Genomic DNA, 14458 nt, shown 5'->3' with positions numbered 1-14458 from the left:
GGCTCCAAAATGGGGGAGGGGCACAAAAATTAGATGTGAGAAGTGTTTGACTCAGCTGGTAACGTGAGGAATTTTAAAACAGTCGGGCCATGGCAGGCAGGCAGGCAAGATGGCTCAGTGTAAGTACTACTTCCAGACCAGACAGCCTGGATGAGATCTCAGGACCCACATGGTGGGAGGAGAGAACCTACTTCACAAATCTTAAAAAGAATTTTGTTCTGTTTTAAGTCAAAGTTTCTCTGTATAGGCCTGGCTGTCCTAGAACTCACTCTGTAGACTGGGAGAGTCACCTGCCTCTGCTTCCCAAGTGCTGGGATTAAAGGTGTACACCACCACCGGTCCAGCTAAAAAGAATTGAACAATGCCACTCGAGCAGTTAATTTTGTAGTTCTCTTAACATAGCCAGGACTTAATGAAGGACACTTTAACTGGAGAGTGTACTGTTGACTAGCTACACCCCCTACAAAGTTTCTGGAGCCAGGCGAGGTCCCACATGCCTACAAGCCCCTTGTGATCACAAATTCAAGGATAACTTGGGAAATTTGGGAGGCCATCTCAAACTTTCAAAAAATAAAAAAGTAATAAAATGCTGGCTGCCAGGATGGCCCCGGGGGTAAAAGGACTTTCCACCAAGTCTGACAACCTGAGTTCATTCCATGGGACCCATAGCATGGAAGGAAAGAACCAACTCCAAAAAGCTGTCCTCTGGTAATCCTGCATGTGTGCCACAATCAAGAAGTAAATATAATTTTAAAACCTTGGGACATAAATGAGTCAACAAACCACAGCTGCACAGACTGATTTTCCTTTAATGAAAATCACAGAATGCTAAAATCCACTGTGTCCTTTTGAGGGAAATATGCAATGTTTAAAACTGAGGAAGAATAATATGGGCAGAATCCTAGTATAAAAACCTAGGCTATAAAATGCACTGATATACACAGAAGAGGAAGTGAAATGAAACACTAAAATATCAATCGCTAGGTGTTAAGGAAGGTGATTCTCATGTTACACTCTGGGTTTTTGTTTTGTTTTGTTTTGGTTTTTGGGGGGTTTTTTGTTTTTTTTTGTTTTTGTTTTTGTTTTTTTGTTTTTGTTTTTTTTTGTTTGTTTGTTTGTTTTGCAATGCAAGGGGAAAATTCAGGCCTGGAGGTATAGCTCATACTTAGATGTACAAGATCTCTGTGTTGAAACCCAGCACTCAGAAAGACAAGTAACGGGATGTGAGTTTTCAGCTAGCTGAAAAGTGTATCCTTGTCTGCTCTGAGTGTCCATGAATCCAGCAGAGGCTTCATCTCCCATAAGGACATGCCCACCTCTCCTCCTGCTTGTTGAGCCTAAGTGCCTCCTATACAGCAAGTCAGCTGCTGGCCCAGTGACTACCCTCAATGCCTTCTATCCAGGATGCCCCGTGCTCCATCCAGTGTTCAGGAGCAAACCCTGCTGCTTGGTTCATATCAGGCAAACAGAGGAGAAGACACGAGTTTGGGAATGGGCCGTGCTGACTTCAGAACTCTTCCCTTTGAGCGCTGAGGTGTAGCATTGCTGAGGCTTGCACTGATGGGAAACTTGCATAGCCACTAGAGCAGAACGATCTTCTGGGACTTTCCAGTACTTAATAAAAGGCACTACACACACTTTGTAGTATCATGCAGAGGAAAGAACTAATAGAATGATACGGCAGTTGCTATAATAAAATCAACAGGCTCACGATGGCTCAGCAGTCAAGAGCACTGGGTGCTCTTGCAGAATTCCTGAGTATGGTTCCTAATACACAGTGCCTCATAGTGCCTCTGTTACTCCAGTTCCAAGGGTCCACTGTTTCTTCCGGCCTCTGATGGCACCAGGCAGACACGTGGCACAGAGACACTCAGGTAGGCAACAATGCATACACACACGCACACACACAAAAAAAAATTTAAATTCTATATATGCATGCATATTTACATATAACAAGTTAATGTATTTAGATTTAACAAGTTAGTATTTAAAACTATTTCAATACAGTCAGACTCTTCCAACAAAACAAGCCGGTTGTAGTTATAAACCATCACAACTTTTGAAGATCAGTAAGAAAACAAAATAAACGTCATTTATAGCATTAACTTATTTGTGGGGAGGGGTGTGTGTGCCATGGCACGGGTGTAGAGGACAGCCTGCTGGAGCCTGTTCTCTTTGGGACACAGGGACGGACCTCATGGTGTAAGGCTTGACCGTATCTCCTTTACCCTCCAAGCAATCTCACCTGCAACGTGTTATTTTCGTTGTTGCTTTATTCCAGCAACTGCATGAGTATTCTCATTTGTAAAGAAGGCCCAGAGTCTAAAGGGTCTGACTGTAAACTTCATGATTGTGTGTGAATTCCTGGGCACATAGTGCCTCTAGGCACCTCCACCAAACCCCCAAGAAAAATTCTGAAAATGCTTTAGGAAACACAGTGTGAGAAGAGAAATCTCAACTGAGAAGATGCCTTCCCAAGAATGATCTACAGGAATGTCTATGGGGCTTTTCTTCATTGTTAGGGCTCAGATCACTGGGCATCCTGCCTCTGATCCTGAGTTGTCTAAGAAAGCAGGCTGAGAAAGCCAGTAAGCCACGTTCCTCCAAGGTCTTTGCTTCCGTTCCTGCTTCCAGATTTATGCCTTCTTCCCTGACTTCCCAGGATGATGGTCTACAACCTGTAAATTTTGATCTGGTACTATCACAGCAATAGAAAGCAAACTAGAACAAACCCCTAAGCCAGTAGAACCCTGTGCACCAAGCAGCAACTGGGCTGCACAGGGTGTAGTGGTGGACTCTCACTCTGTGGTTCTTGACCCCAAAACTCGTGGTATCTGCTTTTCTTTACAGTAGAGAAGTTTTTAAACCGAACCGAGCATTCTACGGGAGATGTGCAGAAAGCCGACAGACAATTCAGAACCTAGGATAAGCACTCTTCAGGGATAGCAGCCCACCCCCCCCCCTTTAGGACACGCCCCAGCCAGACCCCGGAGCCACGTTCCCAACGGACCCTCCCCCAGACCTACGCCCTCTCCAGAGCCCTCAACACAGGACACGACCCGCCCAAAAGCGAGCCACGCCCCACCCGGAGCCCAAGCCAGGCTCCAAGGAGCCTGACCCTTTCAGCCTTCCAAAGCCCAGCCTCTCCTCCTTAGCAACCGACAGGACTCTTTCACCTTAGCAACCACTACAGCTTCCACCATGGCTGAAGAGGAAGTTCCTGTGACAACTGAAAAAGTTCTGAAGATACAGAGGGTGTTCATAAACCAGCTGGACACCTATAGCAGCGGAAACATAGGAAAGGTGAGCGGTAGCCCGAGCCAAACTGGCCCTCAACCTTCTGTGTGTGTCCCCGGTCTACCTCCACAGCAAAGGCCTGCATCACTGGCTGTTAGGAGCCTCCCTAGGGGAAGATTCCAATCCTAGTACATCAGTGTCTCCTGGACCTGTCCTTGCTCATGAACCTTGACCCATGCTCCTTCCTGGAAACCCAGGTGTTTGGCTATAGGAAAAACGAGGCGCAAGAGAGGAAAGGGCTTGCGCAGATCATATAGGTATTATGGGCGGGACCTGGCGCAGACAAAGTATAAGTCCCGCCTTTATGTCATCCATGAAACATCCATCTACCCTTTTTTAAGCATCTGTTTTGTGCTAGGTGCAATTTCTGACCAGGTCCCATTAAGCTTCCTTCTCTCAAGGAGGGGTATGGAGATGACTTAGCAGGAGACCGTACTTGAGGCACAAACACGAGGCCCTGGAGTCTGACCCCATCATCCAGGTAGAAACTGAGCAAGTCGTAGCAGTCAGGGAGAGCCTGGGAGCTAGGTGGCCTGCCAGTCCAGCTGACATGACAAGCTCTGGCTTCAGTTACAGATCCTGTTTCAAAAAATTAAGTGGAGACATAAAGAGGAAGATATCTTTCTACCTCTAGCGTCAACACACACACACACAGAGAGAGAGAGAGAGAGAGAGAGAGAGAGAGAGAGAGAGAGAGAGAGAGAGAGAGCCTTGTTTTAGGAGCTGGAGAGATGGCATCTCGGGGCTAAGAGCACTAGCTACTCTCCCAGAGGACCCAGGTTCAGTTCCCAACACTCACATGGCAGTCACATTGTCTTTAACTCCAGTCCAAGATGACCCGATGCCTCTTTTGGCCTCTGTAGGCATACTTCCTGTACAAGGCATACACATACATACACACAGAGAGACAAACACTCAAACACATAAATAAACTCTTGGCACATGCCTGCAGAGGCCCTGCCATGGAGGGCTCTGGATCCCTGATGGCCTTGGGTTGAGGAATCCGGGGCTTGTGGGAAGTCAAGGGTGATGAGGTACCCACACTGCACTGCTAACTAAGTAGCAGAGGAGATTAGACCTCAGGCTTCCTGCCTCCTAAGATGGTCAAAAATGAGTCTCTGGAAACAAAGCCCCTCGTAACTCATTAAAGCAAATCACCGGATGACCAGTTGTAGAGAAATTAAATTCTGGCGTGGATTTTCAATGGGCGGTGGAGTGCCTGCCCGCCCGCCCGCCCGCTACACAACTGTAGCCCTGGAATAGGCAGAAAAGGATGTAAATGGACCCCTCATGCTTTCTACTGGACAAGAAGCTTTCATCCGAGCAAGCAACACTCTCGAGTGTAAGGATACAAAAGAAAAAGGTGTGAAGGCACGGGAGGCAGCTCTCTTCACAGCTGGACATGTATTTTATGAAGTGGGGTTTTTTCTTCTTTTTCTTTTCTTTTCTTTCTTTCTTTCTTTCTTTCTTTCTTTTTTTTTTTTTTTTTTTTTTTTAGATGTTTTGTTTTCGGGTGTCCTGGTTCCATAATGGTTATTGTTGCTGGGTTTTTTTTTTTTTTTAATTATCACTGGGCGAAGATAGAGGTTTTACATTACAGATTGAGTCTTTAAAAATAAATAACTAAATCTTAGCACTATTTTATTATTCAGTAAGAGCAGCTACTGGCCCCATGTGTCCTCCGAACACTTCAACACGGCTAGTCCCAAAAGAGACGCACTGTAAGTGAAAGTAAATGCGGCTTAAAACTGAGGCTAGCCTGGGCTACCTAGCGAGAACTTGTCTACAAAAAAAGTAAGGAGTAAGTTAACTCATCAATTTTTAGACACTGGAAAGTGTCTCAGTGGTAGAGCATTTGCCTAGCATGTGCGAAACCCTGTGTTTAATACACACCATAACCGTAATAATTTATATTGATTTCACATTAAACTGATAAATAATGTGTTTGTGTTTGTTAGATCGAATAGACCATTTAGGGCTAACGGCCGTGGTGGTGATCTTGATCAGCACATGCAACGAACTACATTTGGTCCCCAGTACTAAAATAAAGCTTTAAGATTAATTTCATTGGTTTTTCATTATTCAGATGTAACCATTAGATAGCTTTAAGCTGGGGAGATAGCTGAGCCAGCAGGATGCTTGCACCTACCAGACACAAAACAGTATGGTGGTGTGTGACTGTGATCCTGGCAGTCAGGCAGTGGAGGCAGGGGCATTGGGAGTTGAGGTCATCTTTGGCTACATAGCAAGTTCAAGGCCAGCTTAAAATACATGAGGCTTTGCTTTGAGAAAGAATGAAAGAAAGAAAGAAAGAAAGAAAGAAAGAAAGAAAGAAAGAAAGAAAGAAAGAAAGAAAGAAAGGGAGGGAGGAAGAAAAGAAAGAAAGAGGGGGAGGGGTTGGTAAACAATAAACAAACTGATTTTTTGTTTTTTGTTTTTATGTTGTTTTTGAGATGGGGTTACTCTATGTAGCCCTGGCTTTCCTGGAACTCACTTTGTAGCCCAGGCTGACCTCAAAGTCAGGGATCTGCCTGCCTCTGCCTCCCGAGTGCTAGGATTAAAGGTATACACCACCATGCCAGCCGACAAAATGATTACAAATCACCTCAGGGGCTCATATATATTGAATGTCCGTGTTCCAATTAAACAAGACAAACATTTAGCACCTACTGCTAAAGCAAGCAGTTGCTGAAACTCTCTGTGCCTGTGTCACCGGCTATTCAGTGTCCTCTCACATGTGGCCACTGTCCTACGTTGTGGGCATCATCATATCAATCTTGTTGTGACCACAATGCACAGGGCTTTTGCTTAGTCTATGGGGTCCGTGGTAAAGGCTAGAGCCCAGAACCATCGCTCACTGGAGCGGGCTTCCTTTGGTTAAACCTCTGCTTAGCGCATGCCGGCTCTTTTGCAGTTCCTAGCCTCTGCTTAGCGCATGCCGGCTCTTTTGCAGTTCCTAGCTAACTGTGTCGCTGGGGCTTCACTGGAAGAGATTGGAGAAGAAGAAGAGGAAGAAGATGAGACAAAGTCAGCTGCAGCTCCAGAAGCTCCCACCGTAAAAGTGAAGGAAGGCACCTTCCAGATCGTGGGCACCTTGGCTAAGCCAAATAGCGTCAGGCCGGACTTCGCTGTGGAGACATACTCGGTGAGCTCCCGTGGCTTTCCCTAGGACTTGATGAGGGCAGAACCCCTTTGGTGCCAGCCCCTTAGCAGTCTGTTAGCAATCTCTGCCATCTCAGAGCCCTTCCATTCTTCAGGCTGGCTCCATGATGGGACATGGGAAACATCTGTGCTTCAGGTGTGGAAACATGTGAAACATGTGTGGAAACACATGGGAAACATACTTTATTTATTTGCATTTCGTGTGCATTGGTGTTCTTTGACGGTATGTATGTCTGTGTGAGGGTGTCGAATCTCCTGGAACAGGAGCCACAGACAGTTGTGAGCTGCCATATGGGTGCTGGAAATTGATGGATTTTGTTGCCTATACTAGGTGAGCTGGTCCACGAGCTTCCAAGGATTCTTCTGTCTCAGCCTCCCGTCTCTCCATAGTACTGCGTACATCTCTATGCAAACTACTTCAAGCAGCCCAACATGGGTGCTTGGGATCAGAACTCAGGCCCTCACTATTGTGCTGCAAGTGCTTCACTTACTGGGCCATCTCCCCAGCCCAGGACACACCTTTCTACTGTGACAGAGACCACCACAATGTCTCCACTTTAAATTTGGAATCAGAGCAAATAATTTAAAAGAGGCATTCTTGGAAGGAGATTCCTCTAGTCTTTACTTCCAAAAAAAAAAAAAAAAAAAAAAAAAAAACCATAAAAATCTCTCTATGGAGGCCCTTTACCTTACAGGAAAGAGGAATGGTGCAGGATAATGAGCTCCTGAGGAACTTGAGTGTCTTGTATCTCTTTGCCTATGGAGCAGCCGTGCAAACGTCACCTGACAAATGGGACCCTGCCTTCACTGGGAGACATTTTTGTACCCTAGAAGAGGCGCTTTCTCTCTCAGAGTAATTTCTCTGTCTACCTAAATCTCTACTCTCTGAACCCACTGTAGATCTCTGTGCACCCAATAACCTATCCACACCTGAAGATTTAACTCATTCGCCTACTGTACTGACTAGTCTTAGATCAACGTGACACACAAACTAGACTTATCTGAAAGGAGGAGACCTTAATTGAGAAGATGCCGCCATAAGATCCCAGCTGAAGCACATTTTCTTAATTGGTGATTGACTGGCGGGGGGGGGGGGGGGAGGGGGAGGAGGTCCCAGCCTATTGTCTGTAGTTTCATCCCTGGGCCAGCGATAGTTCTGAGTTCTATAAGAAAGCCGAATGAAAAGGCCATGGTAGTAAACCAGTAAGTGGTGCTCCCTTCCACGGCCTCTGCATCAGCTCCTGCCTCCAGGTTCTTGCCCTGTTTGAGTTCCTGTCCTGGCTTCTCTCAGTGATGAGCAGTGATATGAAAGTGTAAGCTAAATAAACCCCGTGCTCCCTAACTTGTTTTTTTTTTTTTTTTTTTTTTTTTTTTTTTTTTTGGTCATGGTTGTTTCATCACAGCAATAGAGACCCTAAGTAAGAAAGCTACGTCAATTGCAAACAAAGAGTGAGAAAGGTGTTATTGAGATCTGTCCCCGGGCTGAAGAGATGGCTCAGCCGTTAAAGGCTAGGCTCACAACCAAAAATATAAGAGATCTGTCCCCACAGCTGGTGCTGGTGGCTCGCACCTGTACTCCAACACTTAGGAGGTAAAAACAGAAGAATGCCACGTGCAAGTTCACTCAGTACAAATGGTGTGCCAGCCGCCATCTGAGAGCCAAGGGTTCCACTATGTGAGCCCATGCAGCCATCTGAAATTGAAAGACGATGTCTTCAAGTAAGGTTGCAGACTGAAATACGAGGAATTAGGTCAGCACATTCGTGGTGGTTTGAATGCGAACAGCCCCCATAGGCTCATGCATTTGAATGCTTGGTTCCTAGTTGGTAGAACTGTTTGGGAAGGATTAGGGGGTGTGGCTTTGTTGAAGGAGGTGTGTCACGAACATGGGTGAGCTCTGAGGTTTCAAAAGCCCACACTGGTCCAGTCTCTTTCTCTCCACCTCCTACCTGTGGATCAAATGTAGGCTGTCAGCTACTACTCCAGTGCCATGCCTGCCTGCCTATTGCTATGCTTCCTATCATGGTAGACAAGGGCTTTAACATTCTGAAACTGTTAGCAAGCCCCCTATTAAATGCTTTCGTTTTATCAGTTGCCATGGTTATGGTGTCTCTTCACTGTGATAAGACAATAAGACACTGACTGAGACAATACCCTTTCAGGGAGAGGAGACAATTCAACCCATGCTATCAACCTTTTGGAGGGTCTTTTTCTGGGATGAGTGTACAAGGGGGAGCACACAGTAGGACCACAAGGTGAGCATCAAGACACAGATGGGAACTATGAATCTATAAAGCCACACAACAGCAGCCATTGCCATCTATAAAAGTGATTTTTATACTCCTGTCGTAACTGTCACCTCAGAGCCTAGGTTACCTGGTAACTAGGCCTAGTCCCAGAAGCTTCTAACCTCCTTTCAGTCTTAGCGAGGGCTAGAATGTTTTCAGCATCTGAGACTTACTGCTGAATAAGCTCGCCCTTTATAGCTCTTTCTGAACTCCAGCTGACTGGTCCAACTCAGCTGTTCTGGCTCAAACTCCTCTCCAAACTGAGTCAAACTGGCTTCTCTCAGTTTCTCCTGAATTACTCTGCTTGGCCTCATACTAACTTTGGCAATATGTTCTAATCTTCTGGGTCCTTCTCATTTTCTGGCTCTCTCTGTCTTCACCTGTGTCTAGCTTGTTCGTTCTCTCTCTCTCTTTCTCTCTCTCTCACTCTCTCTCTCTTTCTCTCTCACTCTCTCTGTCTCTCTGCAATCTGTCTCTGTAAGACTGTCCCAGTAAAACTGCCTCTTCTGTATTTTTCTCTTCTTGCACTGTTTCCTTAAATTCCTTTCTTCTCTCTTCTCCTGAGAGTTGGGCAGATCCTATTCTGTCAAATCTTTCTCTGATTTGTCACTGTCTGTCTGCCACTCAGTTAGACATCACTTTCAAACACGGATGCTCCCTTCTACAAACTAACTTTACCTTCGTTGTTTGGAATTAAAGGTGTGTGCTAAGGATGGGTCCTTATTCCAGCCAGAGGGATTAAAGGTGTGTGCTAAGGCTGAGCCACACAACTAGAAAATGGGTTTTTTTCAGGAAATAGCACAATCTCAGGGTTCTCAGTGTGATCAAGTATTCCCCAAGACTCATCACTCCCTGGAAACTATAAAAGAAGAGAGGAATGGATTCTTCCCTCTAGCTGTAAGGAACCAAACTTGCTTAGTACACCTCAGCTTTTGGACTTTGTCCCCTCCATGGTAGTACTGCAATTCTGCTCTTTAAGACACCTGGGGTCTCACACTTTGTTATAGTCACCTAAGCAAAAACAGTTCGGAGGTCAAAACTCAGGTCTTCCTTCACACTTGCAAGGCCACGGAGCCATCTCCCCAGTCCCCAGTTTTGCAATTTCTAAAATCCCCCCACCCCAGGCTGTTTTCAATGACGTCTTTGTGAACTACATACAACAGAGATATTTCAGTTGAATAGAAGTACTTCTTCAAAGGCTCCCTGTGGGACTGACTCTCCCAGGGTAGGGGTTGCAGGTGGGGGATTCCCTTGTTGACTTGATGTGGATGGACGTTTGCTTCTCTTTTCAGGGCATCTCCCGGGAAGATCTGCTCTCGCATCTCATGGAGTGCGATGTTGTCATCTATAACATCACGGAGAATGTGCAGCAAGTGGAGGAGGCCTTGTGGGCAGTCTCCGGTCAGTGAATTATTCGGAAGCTAGCTAGGGGCGGAAAGCACTCAGCTTGGGGGGGGGGGGGTTCAGTCCGACTCCCTGGTTAACTCTTTATAATCACAAGGGGCACTGTTTAGAGCCACTTTGAGAGTCCCAGAACTGGTCTAAGTGCCTAAAGTTTGGAATGTGTGCCTAGGGTGGAGACCCAGGGTCTTCTGGTGTGTTTTGTTGTGTTTGTTTACTTGGTGCTTGTCTTGAGACATGGTCTTACTATATAGCTCCACCATGTGGTGGTTTGAATATACATGGCCCAGGGAGTGGCACTATTGGGAGGTGTGGCCTTGTTGGAGTGGGTGTGGTCTTGTTGGAGTAGGCGTGGCCTTGTTGGAGTGGGTGTGTCACTGTGTGGCCTTGTTGGAGTGGGTATGGTCTTGTTGGAGTAGGCGTGGTCTTGTTGGAGTAGGCGTGGCCTTGTTGGAGTGGGTGTGTCACTGTGGGCATGGGCTTTAAGACCCTCATCTTAGCTGCCTGGAAGCCTGTATTCTGCTAACAACCTTCAGGTGAAGATGTAAAACTCTCAGCTCCTCCCATACCATGCCTGCTCAGATGCTACCATGTTCCTGCCTTGATGATAATGGATTGAACCTCTGAACCTGTAAGCCAGCCACAGTTCTTATAAAGAACAACACTTAATTGTGTTGTCTTGGTCACGGTATCTGTTCACAGCAGTAAAACCTGAACTAAGACAACCTCTCAGTTTCTTTTCTGTTGCTGTGATAGAACACCCTGGCAAAGCAGCTTTAAGGGTGGCTTAGCTCGTGGAACACTTCATCATGGTGAGAGAGTCACTGTGGCAGGAGCTTGACCACTGAGCCATCACTCGAGCCCTTCTGGACCCCTCCCACTGCACAAGAATGGTATACATACATATGTGCAGAGAAAAAAAACACTCGCACACATAAAATAAAATAATTTTTTAAAAGAAATACCAGTGGATCACATGAGTGAGTATACACAACGGCCCTAAATGGTGTTTGAGCCTTTCTTTTATGGAGTTCAAGAGGAGGGGTTTAGTTGCTAAGAGATATAGTAAGGTTGGTTCTCTATTTGATTGACAGACTTAAGCCCTGTAACTCAGAGTGTGTCTCTTCCCATGATGCACTTGGTTTTAATCATATACTTGCCCAATTATGCATAAGCCTAAGACAGTAACTGGGGAATTCTCTCTCTAAAAGGTGACCGAGAGAACCGGGCAGAGGTGGCACAGCTTTTAATCCCCAGCGCTCAGGAGACAAAGGCAGGTAGATCTCTGAGCCTGAGACCAGCTGGGTCTGCAGAGTGAGTTTCAGGTCAGCCAGGACTACACAGAGAAACGCTATCTTGAAAAACAAAAAAAAAAACAAAAAAACATAAAAAATAAGAAAGGTCACTCTGAGGGTGCAGTATACCTCACGGCACCTACATCTAAAGCCAGTCCAGGGACTGGTGAGATGGCTCAACCAGGAAAGCCTGACAACAAGAGTTTGTTCCTCAGGAACCATGCGATGACATCAGAAAACTCACTCTCAGGGGTTTTCCTCTACACATGTGCTGTGGCAAAACCATTTTTTTTTTTAATTTTTATTAAGTTTCAGCCTAGATCTGTCCATTGTTTCTTGGTTTCAGGATATGAACTGAGTCACATTTAAAGAGAAATGAGGCATCATCCAGGGGCCTCTAAGAAGAGAAACTAATTTCCACTGTTTAAAGCATGTATATGTAGCTTGGTGGTGGTAGTGCACACCTTTAATCTCAACTCTTGAGAGGCAGAAGCAGGCAGATCTCCAGGTTCTAGGCCAGTGTGCTAGACATATTGAGTTCCAGGACAGCCAGGGCCACACAGAGAAACTCTGCGTATTAGTCAGGGTTCTCTAGAGCCTCAGAACCTGTGGAGTGTCTTTGTATAATTGGAATGACTTACAGTCTGCAGTCCAATTAACCCAACAACAGCCAGCTTTGTTGCTCGGTTGCACGACGCTAGGTGTCTCAGCTGGTCTTCCGTGTGAGCTGGAATCCTGAAGAAGTAGGTTCCAACAGATGCGCTGGCAAAGTGTGTGCAAGCAGGCAAAGAAGAGCAAATCTTCCTTCTTCCGGTGTCCTTATGTAGGCCTCCAGCAGAAGGTGTGGCCCAGACTAAAGGTGTGGACCATCACATCTGGACCTAAGCTTTTCATGGCCACTATGCCTCAAAATCTGGATCCAAAGCCTGTGTCTTCCAACTTCAAGATCTGGATCACAGGTGTGCCCTCCAGTTCTGGATTGTAGTTCACTCCAGATGCAGTCAGGTTGACATCTGGGAATAGGCGCCACACTCTGTCTTGAAAAAGAAAAAAAATAAAGCAAAAAAGCATGTCTGGTACAGTTAGGTCTCTAAGTTGCCTACCGTGTTGTTAGATGTGCCGTCAGGGGAGGAGTGTGTGTAGAACACACAGTTAAGAGTCCCAGGCCACTGAAAGCATTTTTGGAAGAGGGTGTGTGCCGTGTTCAAACCCAGTGTGCCCCAGGGTACTAAGCTACCTCCTACAATTGCTGGCCTCGGCCCAATGGCCTGTGGCTGTGAATGTTAGGCAGTAAATAAAGACAGACTTTCAGCTGCCACAGAAATGCACCAGCCCATCTGATGAGAACCCCTTGGCCCATCCACGAAAAGTAATTGTTTCTCAAACATGGCCCTTGCCCTGGCTTTCCTGGGACTTCCTCATGGAGTGCACCTCACTTCTCTCTTATTTCTTTAAAAAAAAAAAAGTTCACTTTTCTACTTGGGGGAAATGGCTTAACTAATTTCTATGGACTATGGAGTAGAATGTTTCTGGGCAAGAATATATAGTCAGAGCCACTTCAATTCTGTGGGCAAAGTCACTTGGCCGCCATGTGGTTGGGGGGGGGGACAATTTAGTGTGTGTGTGTGTACGTGTGCGCACGCCCACAGAAGCCAGAAAAGGGCATCATATCTCCTGGACCTGGAGTTACAGGCAATTGTTAGCCACTGATGTGTGCACTATAGGAACTGAATGCAGGGCTTCTCCAAGAATAGCACAAGTTCTTGACCAACTGCCGAGCCATCTCTCCAGCACCTGAATAATCAAGATATGGTCCTCAGGATGCTGAGATGTGGTCCTCAGGATGCTGAGGTAGGAAGCCTGAGATCCTGAAACCAAGCTGCCTATGCCACAAAACTGTCTTAAAAAAAAAAAAATAGCAAAAAAAAAGTCACGAAGGGAAGAAGGGAGGAGAGGTATAGAAAAGAAAGATTACAGCTCTGGAGATGTAGCTCAACTGCCTGCCTGCCTAGCAGGGTTTGAGTCCCCAGCAGTACACAAATCAGGCACACCCATAACCCTAGCACCTGGAGGGTTCAGACAGACTCAGAAGTTTAAGGTCATCCTTTGCTACATAGCTAATTGGAGGCTAGACCAGAGGACAGGGAAAGAGAGAGAGAAAAACAGAGAAACAATCCTCTATGACACACAGTTCTTTTTGCCAACACTTCATTATTTTGAAACATTGCAGAATTCTTCTACCTTTCTGTGTTTCCTGGGTGCTATGGGAGGAAAGCAGACGGCATGGGAGAGAGGAATGAACTCCTGGCCTCAAGGGGAAAACAGTTGCATCCAAGGAGTGTGTCTGAGGGGAGACGGGCAGAAGACGTTCAACCTATTATAAGTGTCCCACATTTTTAGAAAGGTGACCCAGTTAGAGCCCTAGACGTGTGACACAGATTCACAAAAGAGGCCAAAGTGAAGCGTGGTGGAGAGGAAAAGTTAAAAGAGCAAAATGGAGCAGAAGAGACGATTTCCTTACTAGGGTTAAAAGCAAACTGTCAAAGAAACATTTGAAGTTGGTTGATTCAGCATGAAATCGTAGCATGGTGTACCCTGGCTTAGTTCAGTCATGCTCTCCCATCTGAGAGCGAATCCCTGCATTTCCGCAGTGAGGACACCCACACCACAGTATGTGATTGGGTAAGGAATCCCCTATCAAGACTGAAATGTTCCTGGTGCTCAGAGCACCAGGACCCTCTGACCTCACTCTGCATACACCTCGGCAAGGGCATACAATAGTAAGACTTCCAGTGCCACCATAAGCCCAAACTCTGGGAGACTTGGCACAGCCTATGACAGAACCCTCTGTTGGTGATGGTGACACAGTCACTGCCCTTTGTGCGTATCTGTTCTACACGCTCATCACACCTTGTTTATAAGCTGCATTTCCACATCACCTGTACTTTCAACCACAGCCTTTGGGCCTCTGAGGTAGAGCCCCCCATTCCCACCCCACCTCAAACAGGCAGCAGT

The 14458-nt window shown here is 46.2% G+C and overlaps 1 protein-coding gene across 2 annotated transcripts in view; it reads left to right on the top strand.

Moving 5' to 3' along the window:
* The first annotated feature begins 2992 nt into the window (after window positions 1-2992).
* Ak7 (adenylate kinase 7) overlaps window positions 2993-14458 on the top strand; it is a 70074-nt gene continuing 58608 nt past the window's right edge. The window contains exons 1-3 of one of the 2 annotated variants that reach the window (XM_076921256.1): window positions 2993-3303; window positions 6251-6442; window positions 10040-10148. In XM_076921256.1, the coding sequence (XP_076777371.1) occupies window positions 3202-3303; window positions 6251-6442; window positions 10040-10148 (403 nt within the window). In that variant the 5' untranslated portion in view covers window positions 2993-3201. The remainder of the gene's footprint in view (window positions 3304-6250; window positions 6443-10039; window positions 10149-14458) is intronic. The other variant, XM_076921257.1, reaches the window with a different exon arrangement.

The sequence above is a fragment of the Arvicanthis niloticus genome, chromosome 23 (genome assembly GCF_011762505.2).
Source record: "Arvicanthis niloticus isolate mArvNil1 chromosome 23, mArvNil1.pat.X, whole genome shotgun sequence".
In the NCBI taxonomy this organism is placed as follows: Eukaryota; Metazoa; Chordata; class Mammalia; order Rodentia; family Muridae; genus Arvicanthis; species Arvicanthis niloticus.
Note: the sequence above shows the minus strand (reverse complement) of the source record. Positions and strands in the feature narration are given on the sequence as shown.